Source organism: Engraulis encrasicolus, chromosome 20 (genome assembly GCF_034702125.1).
Source record: "Engraulis encrasicolus isolate BLACKSEA-1 chromosome 20, IST_EnEncr_1.0, whole genome shotgun sequence".
Lineage (NCBI taxonomy): Eukaryota > Metazoa > Chordata > Actinopteri > Clupeiformes > Engraulidae > Engraulis > Engraulis encrasicolus.
The window spans coordinates 15,690,253-15,705,252 of record NC_085876.1 but is presented as its reverse complement, the minus strand read 5'-3'; the positions used below and the strand labels follow the sequence as shown (position 1 = coordinate 15,705,252).

Here is a 15,000-nt window from a genome sequence, read left to right as displayed (position 1 = left end):
GCATGCATGTTTATTGTGTTTGGTTTGGGTACTCAGTGTGTGCGCACATGTGGGATTTTTGTTGCATTTGTGTTAGACATGGAGGCGAGCTCAGAGGGAAGAGGAGGCAGCCTGCACAGCAATATGATCAATAAACAAATAGCGACAAACAGGAGCACTGAAGCCTCCCAGAGCTCCCAGTGAAGCAATAAAGAGAATATGGGATGACAAGACCCAGCAGAGAAGAAGAAGAAGAAGATCAGGAGCAAGAGGCCAAGAGGAGATGGAAAGATAAGACGAAAATATGCAAGTAGTGTGGGTTGGGATAGACTAGAGGGTGTGTGTGTGTGTGTGTGTGTGTGTGTGTGTGTGTGTGTGTGTGTGTGTGTGTGTGTGTGTGTGTGTGTGTGTGTGTGTGTGTGTGTGTGTGTGTGTGTGTGTGTGTGTGTGTGTGTGTGTGTGTGTGTCTGTGTGTGTGTGTGTGTAAGTGTGTGTGTTGGGAAAGGGAGAGAGACAGTGAGAGACAGAGAGAGACAGTGTGTGTGTGTGTGTGTGTGTGTGTGTGTGTGTGTGTGTGTGTGTGTGTGTGTGTGTGTGTGTGTGTGTGTGTGTGTGTGTGTGTGTGTGTGTGTGTGTGTGTGTGTGTGTGTGTCTGTGTGTGTGTGTTGGGAAAGTGTGTGTGTGTGTGTGTGTGCGTGTGTGTGTGTGTGTGTGTGTGTGTGTGTGTGTGTGTGTGTGTGTGTGTGTGTGTGTGTGTGTGTGTGTGTGTGTGTGTGTGTGTGTGTGTGTGTGTGTGTGTGCGTAATTGGGGAGATTTCTGTACCAGGAGATTAAGCATCACTAGAGTGTTTGCTGATGTATTATTCATTCATGTTGGTTAGACAAGACGTTAAGATGATTAGATTTTGGTTTATGTCAAACTTATTCATTATGTGCACACACGTACACGCGCACGCACGCACACACACACACACACACACACACACACACACACACACACACACACACACACACACACACACACACACACACACACACACACACACACACACACACAAACACACGCACGCATGGGCGCAGGCACGCACACACACACACACAAATGCAAACTCGCATACAAACATGCAGACGCAGCCGCACACAGGCACACACGCCACTATCCTTTTTAAACACACAGACACATGCCTCCATTCTTTTTAAACACAGAGAGACACATGCTACTATCCTTTATAAACACACAGACACACACGCTACTATCCTTTTCAAACACACAGCCACACACGTAGCTATGCTTTCTAAACACACACACACACACACACGCCACTATTCTATTTAAACACACAGATGAATAGCCACCTACGTCTATGTCTGTGTAACGCCGTATGCACACTAAAACTGGCACACGCAAATTCTTTATTCACTCAGACCTACCACTTAGCATCCGTATTCTCTAAAGCCTTCACATTCACAATACTCAACATTTTAAAGTGGATGAGTGAAAAACACAAGGCTTATCTGCACATACAGTACACACTAAGACACACTTGCTCCATTTTTCTTATAGCTCATCTACCATTCTTCTTCCCACACACAAGCCCAACAAACAAAAATCCACACAGAGGAGCACATATACACTTGCTCGCCCACATATAGGCACACATACACACACACACATGCACCCACGCTGGCACACACACACACACAAACACACATGTACAGACTACTCACCTTGAGTTGCAATGTAGTGGTTTGAGCGCTGGTAGCCCTGAGAAGAAGGAGAAAGAAAGGAACAAAGAAAGACAGACAGAAAGAAAGAAAGAAAGAAAGAAAGAAAGAAAGAAAGAAAGAAAGAAAGAAAGAAAGAAGGAAAAGAAACAGAAAAGTACACAAAGTGAGTTCCAGAGCAGTATCACAATATAGCCCAATTAGCACCAAAAAATGCGCTCACGTGGTTGGTTGCATCTTGGCCCTCCTCATGGCGCGAATGTTTGTTATATTAGTATAGTCCAGTCAGCACTGCCCACACGTTCTCCAAGCCCCTCTCGTCTGCATTGTTAGATAATCAGGGACCCGGGTTCGATTGCGGCCCAGGGTCATTTCTCGATCCTCCCCCATCTCTCTCTCCCACTCGCTTCCTGTCACCATCTCGAAACTGTCTTGTCAAATAAAGGTATACAACCCCTCCAAATATATTTTCAAAAATCGGCTAATCAGCTAATCGCTCCCTGATGTGTCACTCTTACCTCGTAGTCTGCCAAAGGACGTTTTACTTATAGGTGTTACAAAATAACACAATTTAGGGACAAACTTCAAAAATGTACTAAAAGTTTAATAAGAACATCCTGAATAAGTAGGCCTATATATTAAGTATAATGTTTTTGGCCTGAGCAACTGTAGTTATGGTGCTAGGCTACCGCATCATATTCACAGCACTAAGCGAACGATGTCGCTACCGACACCAGTCTCCGACAAATGACATTGCAGATGAATGTGTATGAAGATTAGATAAGTGATGATGAGGGGATTTCAGTCGAGGCGACAAACTGCATTACACATTCAGCTGTCGTGTCTCCAATTCATTTGTGTTGAGCCAAATAATCCAGGTTCATCTGATATCATATGGAACATTTGGAACATTTGGCGATTGCAGGCGAGACGATGATGACAGAACACATTTCTGGGTATTCTGCACCGAGGCCGGCAGTTGCCTAGTTACAGCGGTACACCGCAATACTGTGGTGTCTCCAATTCATTTGCGTTGAGCCAAATGATCCAGGTTCATCTGATGAGATATCATATGATGGAACATTTGGCGATTGCAGGGGAGACGATAATGACAGCAGGGCCAGTTCTTGTCAACTTGGTGCCCTAGGCCAGTGTTTCCCAACCTTTTTTGTGTCATGTACCCCCTAAGCCTTTTCGTTGTGCCATGAGTACCCCCTAACTCATATTTTACATCACTATTTATATTGCAGTGTGGCTATGCTCCATGCATTTGTTAAAATTATATTTTTCCAAGTACCCCCTGCAATGTGCTCGCGTACCCCTAGTGGTACACGTACCCCTGGTTGGGAAACACTGCCCTAGGCGAGCAACCCCTTCCCTTTTTTGCATTTTGAAATTGTTAAATATGTGTAAACATAGCTCTGATCGAACACAGCGAATCTGTGCCGCGTCCATGCATAATCATCACCAATGTGTTGTGTTTGGGCATTTCTGGCACCCCCCAAGACATTCGGTGCCCTAGGCGACCGCCTGGTGTGCCTATGCCTAACACCGGCCCTGAATAACAGAACACATTTCAGGGTTTTCTTCACACAGTAATAAGGATGACTGGCTGATCCCTCAGGATTTGATATGCCGGATTTATTGTCCCGTTATTAATGTTGCATTCATCTGTCTGTTCTACTGCATGTTCTGTCCCTACTTTTTAAAATAAAAATATTCTGCCCTTTTATCAATGCCATTTTGTACCGCCTCATCTCTCTCTTCTCGCCCTCCCTTCATCACTCTTTTTTTTCATCATGCTTTTTTGATGTAGATCTTCCACACTATTGGACTTTATTTCCAAACGGATATTCATAACTTTTGTCATGACTGTGAGTGACTGTGATTTATATATGCCCTCCACCATTTTATATCCCATGAAACAACGCAATAAAAATACATAGGGTGCATTCCAATATGCACACTCCCGTCCTCCACTTGTGCTTGTGGCCTCGCCCTGCCTCCTGGCCCCTCCTCCGTGGAGAAAACAATAGTTTCCCAGCTGTCAGCCAAGCCACAATTTTTAGGGGACTGTTTTTCATTCACCATCCCAATTGCAAATGAGAAAATAACATTAGAATTGTGCTTTTGCAAGATATTGAAATAATTTTCTGTCGTCAGTGACATCATCATGAGGTCACAAGCAGGCAAGTGAGCAAGGGAGGAGTCTGCAGATTGGAATCCACCCATACAGCAAAATGACCAGATGATAACAATATCATTACACAACAAATCATCAGTCATGCTACAGCAGGGTGATGAATGAATGATGTCCGGCATGAGTGGAGGGTCCATGAGTGGAGGGAGTGGAGGGATACACCACATTTTCCATGATGCATTGGGCCTTGTACTGCACTGCTGAACTGCAGTGACCCCCCACATCATTAGCAGAATAAGGCTCTTTCGTGAAGCAGTGTGAGTGTGTGTGTGTGTGTGTGTGTGTGTGTGTGTGTGTGTGTGTGTGTGTGTGTGTGTGTGTGTGTGTGTGTGTGTGTGTGTGTGTGTGTGTGTGTGTGTGTGTGTGTGTGTGTGTGTGTGTGTGTGTGTGTGTGTGTGTGTGTGTGTGTGTGTGTGTGTGTGTGTGCGTATGACAGATCCACATCAGAGCGATGTAGGCTACATTTTAAATTATGAATGTGATGACACACTTCCAAAGCTGCTTGTGCTTACCACCTACAGTTACTTAGACAGATCTACATCAACGATTGGAGCCCTGGTCCCAGGTAAGATATACACAAGGAAGAGCTTTGCAGGATCACAAAGTTAACAACAGCACACAGCACTTGACTGAAAAACTTCAAAAAAGAGAAGAAGAGAAAGAAAAGTGAAAAGACAAGTCACACACTGCGGTGAGACACACTGAAGTGAGAATGAGTGAGAGTGTGGAGATGCCAGGGCACCGTCTGTGGCCACAGGGGAGAGACAGCAGTCACACAGGCAGATGACAGTGGCACAGAATAACACACTGAGGAGGAGGGAGGGAGAGAGAGAGAGAGAGAGAGAGAGAGAGAGAGAGAGAGAGAGAGAGAGAGACAGAGACAGAGACAGAGACAGAGACAGAGAGAAAAAAGACAGAGAGAGAGAAAGTGATAGAGAGAGAGAGAGAGAGAGAGAGAGAGAGAAAGGAAGAGAGAGAGAGAGAGAGAGAGAGAGAGAGAGAGAGAGAGAGAGAGAGAGAGAGAGAGAGAGAGAGAGAGAGACACACTGACAAAATAAGCATCTGTGCATCAGTGACACAGAAAGAGTGACAGAGAGAGAGAGGAGGGGATGGGGGCGGTGGGGGGGGGGACAAAGAAAGATAAGACAGAGAGCGTAAAAAAACAGAGGGAGAGATGGGTGAAGGGGCAGAGTGACTACAGCTTGAGATATGTTGTATTTGCTTGCTTCTGCTTGGTCCCTCCCAGACCTCATCTTCCTCTGCCACACACCTTTCCAAAATGTGTTCTACCAACTAATAGTAACATACAGCATATACTGCGGTGGACTAAGTTTTACACGCGTGTTTGTAAATTTCCTAGCAACAAAAAAACAGCATTATCAATTGAGATTTTTTTTGTGTTTTCTCAAAACTGCTTTTGCACATCTTCTAGTTTGTATGTTACAAAGCACTTACACTGAATAAAATATAACATGTATAAAAATATATAGATTTCAAAATGTAGATTCTGGACAGATCTTGCATTCTCTGTGTGCATGCGTATGTGTTTCTGCTGCATTGACAGTGGTTAAAGTCTGTACAGGGGTCTTATCCTTTGAGCAGGACCAGAGTAGCATTCTGCGTAATGTTTTATCTTAACATGCCTGTATATTCTCTCTCTCTCTCTCTCTCTCTCTCTCTCTCTCTCTCTCTCTCTCTCTCTCTCTCTCTCTCTCTCTCTCTCTCTCTCTCTCTCTGTCTCTCTCTCTCTCTCTCTCTCTCTCTCTCTCTCCTTCTACCACCCACTCATATCCTGGGCTCCCTCCTGTGCTGTCCTCTCTTCCCTACAGTACTGTACCTCACCACCTCCACCTGCTCCTTCACTCTCCATATTTGTACCCTGCAGTGACATGCCTGACACGTTTAGTGTTTGGCTGCTCTGCTGCAGAGAGAAGCCTCCCAGCGTGTGCATGTGTGTGTGTGTGTGTGTGTGTGTGTGTGTGTGTGTGTGTGTGTGTGTGTGTGTGTGTGTGTGTGTGTGTGTGTGTGTGTGTGTGTGTGTGTGTGTGCACGTGCGTGTGTGCGTGTGTCTGAATGAAAGGCATGGAAAAGAAAAGAGGAGGAGAGATGTGGCGGAGAGGGAAGGCTGGAACTGACCTCAGGCAACAGGCCGAGATGAAACACGCGAGGAAGAGGAGGAGAGGAAGATAAAGAAAAAGAAAACTAGAGGGGGAGGAATATTGTGGAAGAAGAAGAAGAAGAAGAAGAAGAAGAAGAAGAAGAAGAAGAAGAAGAAGAAGAAGAAGAAGAAGAAGAAGAAGAAGAAGAAGAAGAAGTGAGAGGAGGTATCTTGTAGAGGATGGAGGAATGAAAGGATAGCATGGAGGAGGATGGAGGATGAGTGCAGGCAGGGTGAACGGTGGGCACATTGAGGAAGAAAGGAGAGGAGATGAATAGAGAGAACAGTAGGGTACTTACTTCCCTGTTAATCCGAATCTAAGAGGTGCAGACGTTAAGAAGAAGAAGAAGAAGAAGAAGAAGAAGAAGAAGAAGAAGAAGAAGAAGAAGAAGAAGAAGAAGAAGAAGAAGAAGAAGAAGAAGAAGAAGAAGAAGAAGAAGAAGGAGAAGGAGGAGGAGAAGAAGAAGAAGATGAAAGAGAGGGAGTTGGGGAACAAAAGAAAGAAAGAAAGAAAGAAAGAAAGAAAGAAAGAAAGACAAACGGGAGAGAAAAAGAATGAGTTTGAAAGGGGAATTAAGTAGAAAAAACAGAAAAAGAGTTAGACAGAAAAAAGAGTTAAACAGAAAAAGAGAAAGAGAAAACGAGACGTTTTAAAATAAAAGGAAATGCATTACCAAAGTAAAGAGAATGGAGTGTAAAGAAAAAAAGAAGAAAGTAAAGAGCGAGCAAGTGGGGGGTAAAAGAGAAAATGGAGAGATAAAAGGAGGAAGGCAGGGAGGGAGGGAAAAGAGAAGAAGAGCAGATAAAAGAAGGTAATTAGTGTGATGAGAAGGACAATAGGAAGTGAGATCAGCAGACTAGAGTATAGAGAGGGCTATACGCCACCTGCAGCGAGGACACAGGAATACACACACAGCCAAACAGGAAGTTACACGTACATGCTGCCTGCACCTGCATACTTAATCCCAATATGTCACCTAATTGCCTGCGCTTCTACATTCAGCATTTGAGCACTTAGCTTCTGTGAGTCAGTCAATGGGGTTTGAATGCAGGTTTTTGAGCTTAAAAGGCCCCGGCTACGCACACAAAGCATCCATTCATCTCTGTCTGGTTCACTTCCTGAGATCATGACTATTAAACGAAGACTATATGAGTCAACAAAAGTTGAAGTGACTGTCTTCGCATTCCAAGTTACTTCAAAGCTAAAATCTCATTAATATGAAATGTGTGTTTTAGTGGAGATACTGTATAAAGTTGTGGATGATGAAATTGCAGTGCTTTTAGCAGAGATACTGTATAAAATTGATGATGATGAAATTGCAGTGGTTTTAAAGCATCATTTTAAAAGATATATTTATTTCAAACTTAAAAACAATAAAAAGCTGTAAAAGGGTACATTTCCTGGAGCTGTATTTTGAGAGATTGCTCCAACAATTCCACTTCCAACCTGTAGCCAGGCAACCAAAGATGGGAAGGTATGTTAATGTTCTCTTGAAGCATTCATTTGAAAATAAATAAATAAATAAAATCTCGAATGCTGCAATCGGTGGGCTGGTTCATGTGAACACCTCCATGTACATTGCTGTGTTCCCTAAGAGCTTTTAGCTTGGTAAGAGAGACCTATACTGTGACCTTTCTCAGGCTCATCATTGTGCTGCAGCCACCTGCACACTAATATCGTCTTAGACACACAGGAAGTTGAAATTACCCATGATGTCGTACAGCATGAGGGCAAAAGCCCCCGCAGAGCCAAAGAGCAGAGTTGGCTGATCTGGGCCCCTTATTCGCCTCTACTGGGGGCTTTTACACAGTAGACTTCGGTCCTTTTCTTATCTAACCTGAAAGTGCACCAGTCAGGAACACAGTGGGCTGCCATCGGTAATCGTTGACGATGGTTAGAGTCAAAGCGATTATTACTGCAATGTCTTGAGTGCAAGGCCAAAGAGTCCATTTGACAGCACAGCAAGTACCAACATGGGCTACCGTGGACAAACTAGTAAGGAGTTACTGCACTCTCCGAGAAACAGTGTTTTTTTTTCAATTTCATCTTACTATTCTTATCTAACTTGAGGTTATGTCACCACAGTGTGTTGCCTTGGAGGTGGTTAGAGTCAAAGTGGTTATTACTGTAATGTCTTGAGTGCAAGGCCAAAGAGTCCATTTGGAGGCACTAAGTACCAGCATGGGCTATCGTGGAAAAACTAGCAAGGGATTACTGTACCATGGAAAAGTAGCAATGAGTTACTGTGGAGAAAGTAGGAAGGAGTTACTGTACTGTGGAGAAAGTAGCAAACACTTATTGTAATCGTCAAGAACCAATCTGGTTGATCTGGGCCTTTTTCACCTTTATTTTTCAACAATGTATTTTTTTTTGCAATTTCACCATTCTATTCTTATCCAACCTGAGGTTATATCAGTCGGGGACCGCAGTTTGTTGCCTTGGAGGTGGTTAGAGTCAAAGTGATAATTATTGTAATGCCTTGAGTGCAAGGCCAAAGAGTCCATTTTGTGTTAACTACTAACATGGACTAGCATGGACAATTTAGATCTTTAAAGACTAACTCTATCGATGAGTTGCAGTGGGCTTCTTCAAGAAGCTTCTTCTGTGACGAATTCACATAACGTTGAGCCCTGAGAACTGACGGGACAAGATCGAGGGCCAAGAGGGGACGAGGATGGTCTTCAATCTGATGAATGCCAAGTCTTAATAACCATCCTCTCCCCGGCTTATACTTACTCTGTCAGTTTGGACAAAAAAAACCTAAATGGTGAAAAGATATGAGGCTTAAAGACTGTAGGCTATATTAAAGCCAAAATAATGACAGAAAGTCTATTGAGTGGAATGACAAATGCTTTGGGTCTACTGTAGCCAATTCTCACTGCGTGCGTTACAATATGCGACCTTGCGCCCTCCACTTGTGCTTATGGTCTCGTACCAGGAAGTAATATGTCATGATGACATCACTGACAACAGCATTATATTTCAATATCTCACAAAAGCTCCATTGTAAAGTCATTTTCTCATTTGGTGAATGAAGAATAGTCCCTCCAAAATTATTTTGGCTAGGCTGACAGCAGGGAAAATAATTTGTTATTTCTCCACGGAGACGGGGCATCAGCAAAACGTGAGGCCACAACCACAAGTGGAGGACGCAAGGTCGCATATCGCAACGCACCCAATGTCTCCAGTAGGAAGTGTGTGCCAAATGTTCTGGTTCTTCCCCATCAGTCTGAATGAGCTGTAGTCAGACCACTGCCAAATAGCCTCAGCACCGGTCCAGCTCTGCTCTCAGGTAATCTTGTGCTGAATGTTTGTGCCTTAGTGCCCCTCTATTCTGGCTTCATTGCACAGACAACTGCATAATGGCAATAAATGTCTGAACATCGTGTACCTCTCTGGTCTGACCATCTTGTTTTTGTTACATTTGCCAACCATATTAATGGCAATAACAGTGTTGAAGTCTCCAGGTCTGAGACATCTGCTTATGCAGGACAGTTTGTTTATTTATCTGGCCATGATGTTGGAGGAGAGCGTGTGAATTGTAACTAGTGCATTAGTGAAGCAGGGCTGCAGGTGCTGGAGGGGGAGAGAGAGCAAGCGTGTTTATGTAAGTCGCCCAGGGCATGTCATGTCCGGAAAAAATAATAGACAAATAATAGAAATTTGTGTGTGTGTGTGTGTGTGTGTGTGTGTGTGTGTGTGTGTGTGTGTGTGTGTGTGTGTGTGTGTGTGTGTGTGTGTGTGTGTGTGTGTGTGTGTGTGTGTGTGTGTGTGTGTGTGTGTGTGTGTGTGTGTTTGTGTGTGTGTGTGAATCTGAGTTTAACTGCTTGTGAGTCCACTCACAAACGCACAACTGTCTGTGGGACCAACCAAAACAGATGCCCTCCCTCATCTATGAAACATGTGATGTGGGGCTTCAAACATCTCCCTCTTCATCCTTGGGCCTCTTCCATTTCCTCCTCCCCTCATCTCACATCCCATAAGAGGCTGTTATGCTTCCTAGACATCATTCATAAACAACACAACATTACATATCCCCACACTACACCACAGCAGACCAGTGTAGACGAGATCAGAACATCTTCTGACAATCTGATATGCTTCCTAGACATCATCCAAAACAACAACAACATAATACAACACCACACTACACTACACCACACCTGAGCAGACCAGGGTGAAATATACCACAACAACAACACACACCAGAGTAGACAAGGAACATCTTCTGAAAATCGCTCAATTCTATTTCCAATTTATTTTCAGGGACTGTGTATGTAATCATTTATCAGCTATGAGTCAAGTGCGCGTCGTCTATGAATCTGTACATGTGCTGTGAGTAGAGTTTTGTTTTTGTTAGCTGGGTCTGGAATGGCAATGATTTCTGTCATGGTTAGAGGGGTCTTTGAGCTGTCAGCAGCATACTGAATAACGACAACAAAAACAAAAACAACAACAAAATGGCTGTCATATCAAAAGGCTCTGCTCTATCCTCTCATTATAAAGACTTAGCTCGTCACTACTCTCAGAATTTCCAACTCCTTATCTTTATTACAGTAACCAGACCATTGGAAAGTCTTTCTTTCTTTCTTTCTTTCTTTCTTTCTTTCTTTCTTTCTTTCTTTCTTTCTTTCTTTCTTTCTTTCTTTCTTTCTTTCTTTCTTTCTTTCTTGGACATCTGACTGCAAGAAGGGGGGCGTATCCAAAGCTCCATTCCTACTGTGTGTGTATCCATGTGTATGTGTCCATGTGAGTGTGTGAATGAGTGCGTGCATGTGTGTGTGTGTGGAGCATGTGTCCATGTGTGTCTGTGTAGGGAAGGTGGGGGGCAGTATCCAAAGTTCCATTCTCATTGTGTGTGTCCGTGTGTCCGTGTGTGAGCAGGGAAGCCGACAAGGGGGGGCAAAGGAGTCAGTTGTCCTGGGCCCAGGGACATGGTGGGGCCCATAACTGAGTCCTCATTGCAATGAATGTATTGGGTGGGGGGCCCTTTCAGATGACTTTATCCTGGGCCCAGCCAAAGCTGTCAGCGGCCCTGTGTGTGAGTGTGTGAGTGTGTGAGTGTGTGAGTGTGTGAGTGTGTGAGTGTGAGAGTGTGTGAGTGTGTGCATGCATGTGTGTGGTGCATGTGTCCATGTGTGTCTGTGTACTGTATGGCTGGTGGGTTACAGAAGAGCCCCTTACGTCACGGGGGGGGGGGGGGGGAGGTAGCGGGAAGGCAGAGAGGGCCATGGGGCTTAAAAGCAGCATGGAGCAGCTCCCTGTGGCCCTCTCCCTCACCTCCCCTGCCTCTCTCTCCTCCTGGAGCAGTCCCCTTGGTATCTCTCACCCACACCTGCCTCTCTCCCTCTAGAGCAGGGGTCAGGAACCTATGGCTCTAGAGCCACATGTGGCTTTTTTGGGAACTGTGTATGGCTCTTATTTATCTGGGGTTGCCAACCATCCCTTGAAATACGGAATAGTCCTATATTTATAAATAAAAGTACAGGTTCCATATTGAATTGAAACGGGACATGGGACTTTAAAATGTGTTAAAATGCAGGAAATTACATCTTAGAAATACAACATTTTCGGGGGGAGGACTCCCAGACCTCTAAGATAAACTCTAAGATTGTTGGGCTTAATTGAAATACATGCTTTTAATTGTATTCAGTGTTTTTAAAATGGTATGGCTCTCGTGAAATTTTCCTGACTCCTGCTCTAGAGCAGTTCCCCTGGTCCCTCTCCCTCACCTCCCCTGCCTCTCTCTCCCCCTGGAGCAGTCCCCTTGGGATCTCTCCCCCACACCTACCTCTCTGCCCCTGAGAGCGCAAGACATCCATAAAGGCAAAGTAAACTAACTGCTGATGCATCAGTAATCTGGAAAGGGTGCATTCGGACATGTTCAAAAATCCTTTCTAGGGAGCGGCAAGCCGAGTGGCGGGCGGACGTGTGAGAGGGCGAAAGGATGCGAGGAGAAACAAGAACCCCAGAGTGCGAGGAAGGGCGTACGGTAGCACTGAGCAGCTCCCTTGGGGCTCTCTCCCCCCCTCCTGCCTCTCTCCCCTGGGGGATCAGAGTTGCACTCACTGAGGGAGGGAAGCAGCATCCATGAAGGTTAAATAAAATAACTGCTGAACAAATCTGGAAGGTTTATGTGTGTGTGTGTGTGTGTGTGTGTGTGTGTGTGTGTGTGTGTGTGTGTGTGTGTGTGTGTGTGTGTGTGCGTGCGTGTGCGTGTGTGTGTGCGTGTGTGCGTGTGTGTGTGTGTGTGTGTGTGTGTGCGTGTGCGTGTGTTGCTGTGTGTGTGTGTGCGTGTGTGTGTGCGTGTGTGTCTGAGTGAAGGGTATCTTACATCAATGTAGTTGGCGTTGACATAGTCAGAGTGGGGGTCAGCCAGAAGGGAGTGCAGTTTCACACGGTGACGGTCGTCTTCATCAGGTCAAAGAGAGGCGACAGGTGAGGAGTGGCACAGGAGAAGTTACATAGAGTACAACATACATCATTGGCCACATTTACATGAGTCTTTTAATGACAGATTCATTATTCAGAATGAAATAGTTCAGTCGAGTTTACATTGTACTTTCATTAAATTCCGAATTGTGAGGTTTACATGATGTTTTCAAAGCGGAATTAAGTTTTATTCAAAATTAAATTGAGTTAATTCAGAATGAAATGTCTCATGTAATCGAGGCCACTGTTGAAAATAGTGTTTTGAACTGTAATTGTCGTTAAATAAATTAGTACTGAATTAAAACAAAAACTGAGGAGACTGATACAGAGTTTCAATTGAGTTTAAATTCACATTACATGTGAATGGCTACAGTAATTTTGAATTACATATAGTAGGCCTATGGATCCACAACGATGGACAACACGGGCCAGCCCTAAAGTGAAGGGGACATTGTTGTTTTATTTTTGTCTGTAAAACGGTTAAACTTACGACTGAGAATTGTGTCATGTCTTCCCTTGGTCTTGTCTTTCTTCTTCGTCACATCCCAGCCATCAAAGAAACTCTGAGAAAAGAAAAGAAATAATCCCACATTTTAATGAAAGCACACACACAACATAGCCTGCTTATCATTGCCTTTTAAATCTCTTCTCTTCCAGACTTGGTCTGACCAAGAGCAAAACAATTAACATTTCCAAAACGGCATTCCCCTTGGTTTGCTAATGATTGTTTGCCTCCTATTGCATCACCTGGCAACACACAACACATTCACATGTACAAACTATTCACATTTTATGCTTTACTATATGCACTTAAACCCTACTTAATGCACTGACACTACTATACCACAACTCGTAAATTATTTTGTGCAATACATTGCAATGAATTGCTGTAATTGCTGTACTTCGAGTATGCTCAGACGAGTGCTTTACAGAACATCTCGGTCAATATCAAACAATCAATGCATCTGGTGTACCCATCGTCCCCAGAACCCAACTACGGTGAGTGTTAGGGGTGGGTATTGGCAACCATCTCACAATACGATACAGGCATCACGATATTATATGTATTGCAATACATGTGCATCCCGATACTTGGTATTGAAGAGCCCCGCGATTCGCATCCCGAGACAGACATTTTGAATGATATGTGTATAGCGAAGAGGCCTACGATACCATATCCTGATATCGATATTTTGAACACACCCTAGTGAGCGTGGGGGACATACAGTACATAACAAAACATACCAGTACTGCTTAGTGCTAAATTCACAATAAATGTGATTCATGTAGGCCTGAAGAGTCTCTGCCAATGCTACGTGTCCACTTTTCGCCTATTCTGCACTGTAACTGTATGTTTATTAGAGGGCAGAGTGCCTGAGACTGCTTCACTGTAGCAGCTGTTATGGGGGATACATTTGCACATTAGCGTGTACACAGTGGAGCCTGAGTGGCAGGGGAGATGGAGGGATGAGGGGGAGAGGTGGAGAACTAGGAAAGGATTGAAGAAGGGAGGGGAAGGAAGAAGAGAGAGGATGGGAGAGGGGGGGGGGAGAGGATGGGGGAAGGCCAGAGGAGGAGGGAGAGGGATGGGAGGAGAGAAAACAGTGGGAGGAGAGAAAACAGTGGGAGGAGAGAGAGTGGATGATGTCTGGACACAGGAGGGTGGAGAGAGGAGGAGGATGGATGGAGAGAGGAGAGAGGTGAAGAAGAGAGAAGAGAGAGGATGAGGATGAGAGGACACAGGAGAGGGGTGAGGAAGAGATTAGAGAGAAGAGAGAGGAGGATGGGTGGATAAGGAAAATATGTAGTGTGTGTGTGTGTGTGTGTGTGTGTGTGTGTGTGTGTGTGTGTGTGTGTGTGTGTGTGTGTGTGTGTGTGTGTGTGTGTGTGTGTGTGTGTGTGTGTGTGTGTGTGTGTGTGTGTGTGTGTGTGTGTGTGGTGGGGGTGATGCAGGAGCAGAATGATGGCGGACAGGAGACGTGGAGGATGGCTCATCTCAGCCTGAGATGGAGGGCAAACACGCAGAGAGAGCAGATGGACGCAGTCAACATGTTCTCAGACGACACTCGAGAGACGCCAGAGAAGACTCCAAACACTCGCCAAAATACACACATGCACACACGAATGCATGCGCGCACACACACGCACACATACACATACACACAACACACACACACACGGTCGATAGGTTCTCAGACAAGACACATGAGACCGCACAGACGGCCGTCTCAGAAGGGGAGAGAGAGTAGACTAGCCTCTTGTCCAACACAGGCACACACATGCACATGCGCACGCACACACACAGGATGAATGACAGGCAGATAGGGAGGAAGATGATGGAAGTGGAGACGAATGCTGGTTCCCCTGAGGCCTAGTCTGGGGAATTTGAGGAGGGAGAGGAAGAGGTGACATAGGTGCAGAGGAGTGATGAAGAAGAGGATGGAAGAGAGGATGGAGGAGATAGGGATAGAGAGGATGATGATGGAGAGGAAGAGGAAGGCTGCC

At 44.9% G+C, this 15,000-nt stretch overlaps 1 protein-coding gene across 1 annotated transcript in view; it reads right to left on the bottom strand.

The window, feature by feature from the left end:
• The window catches only part of LOC134436339 (receptor-type tyrosine-protein phosphatase U-like), a 310,831-nt gene that overhangs the window by 39,150 nt on the left and 256,681 nt on the right, over positions 1-15,000 (bottom strand). The window contains exons 19-22 of the mRNA XM_063185499.1: positions 12,986-13,058; positions 12,398-12,474; positions 6,362-6,379; positions 1,708-1,744 (exon numbers count right to left, since the gene is read on the bottom strand). Coding sequence (XP_063041569.1) covers positions 1,708-1,744; positions 6,362-6,379; positions 12,398-12,474; positions 12,986-13,058 — 205 coding nt within the window. The remainder of the gene's footprint in view (positions 1-1,707; positions 1,745-6,361; positions 6,380-12,397; positions 12,475-12,985; positions 13,059-15,000) is intronic.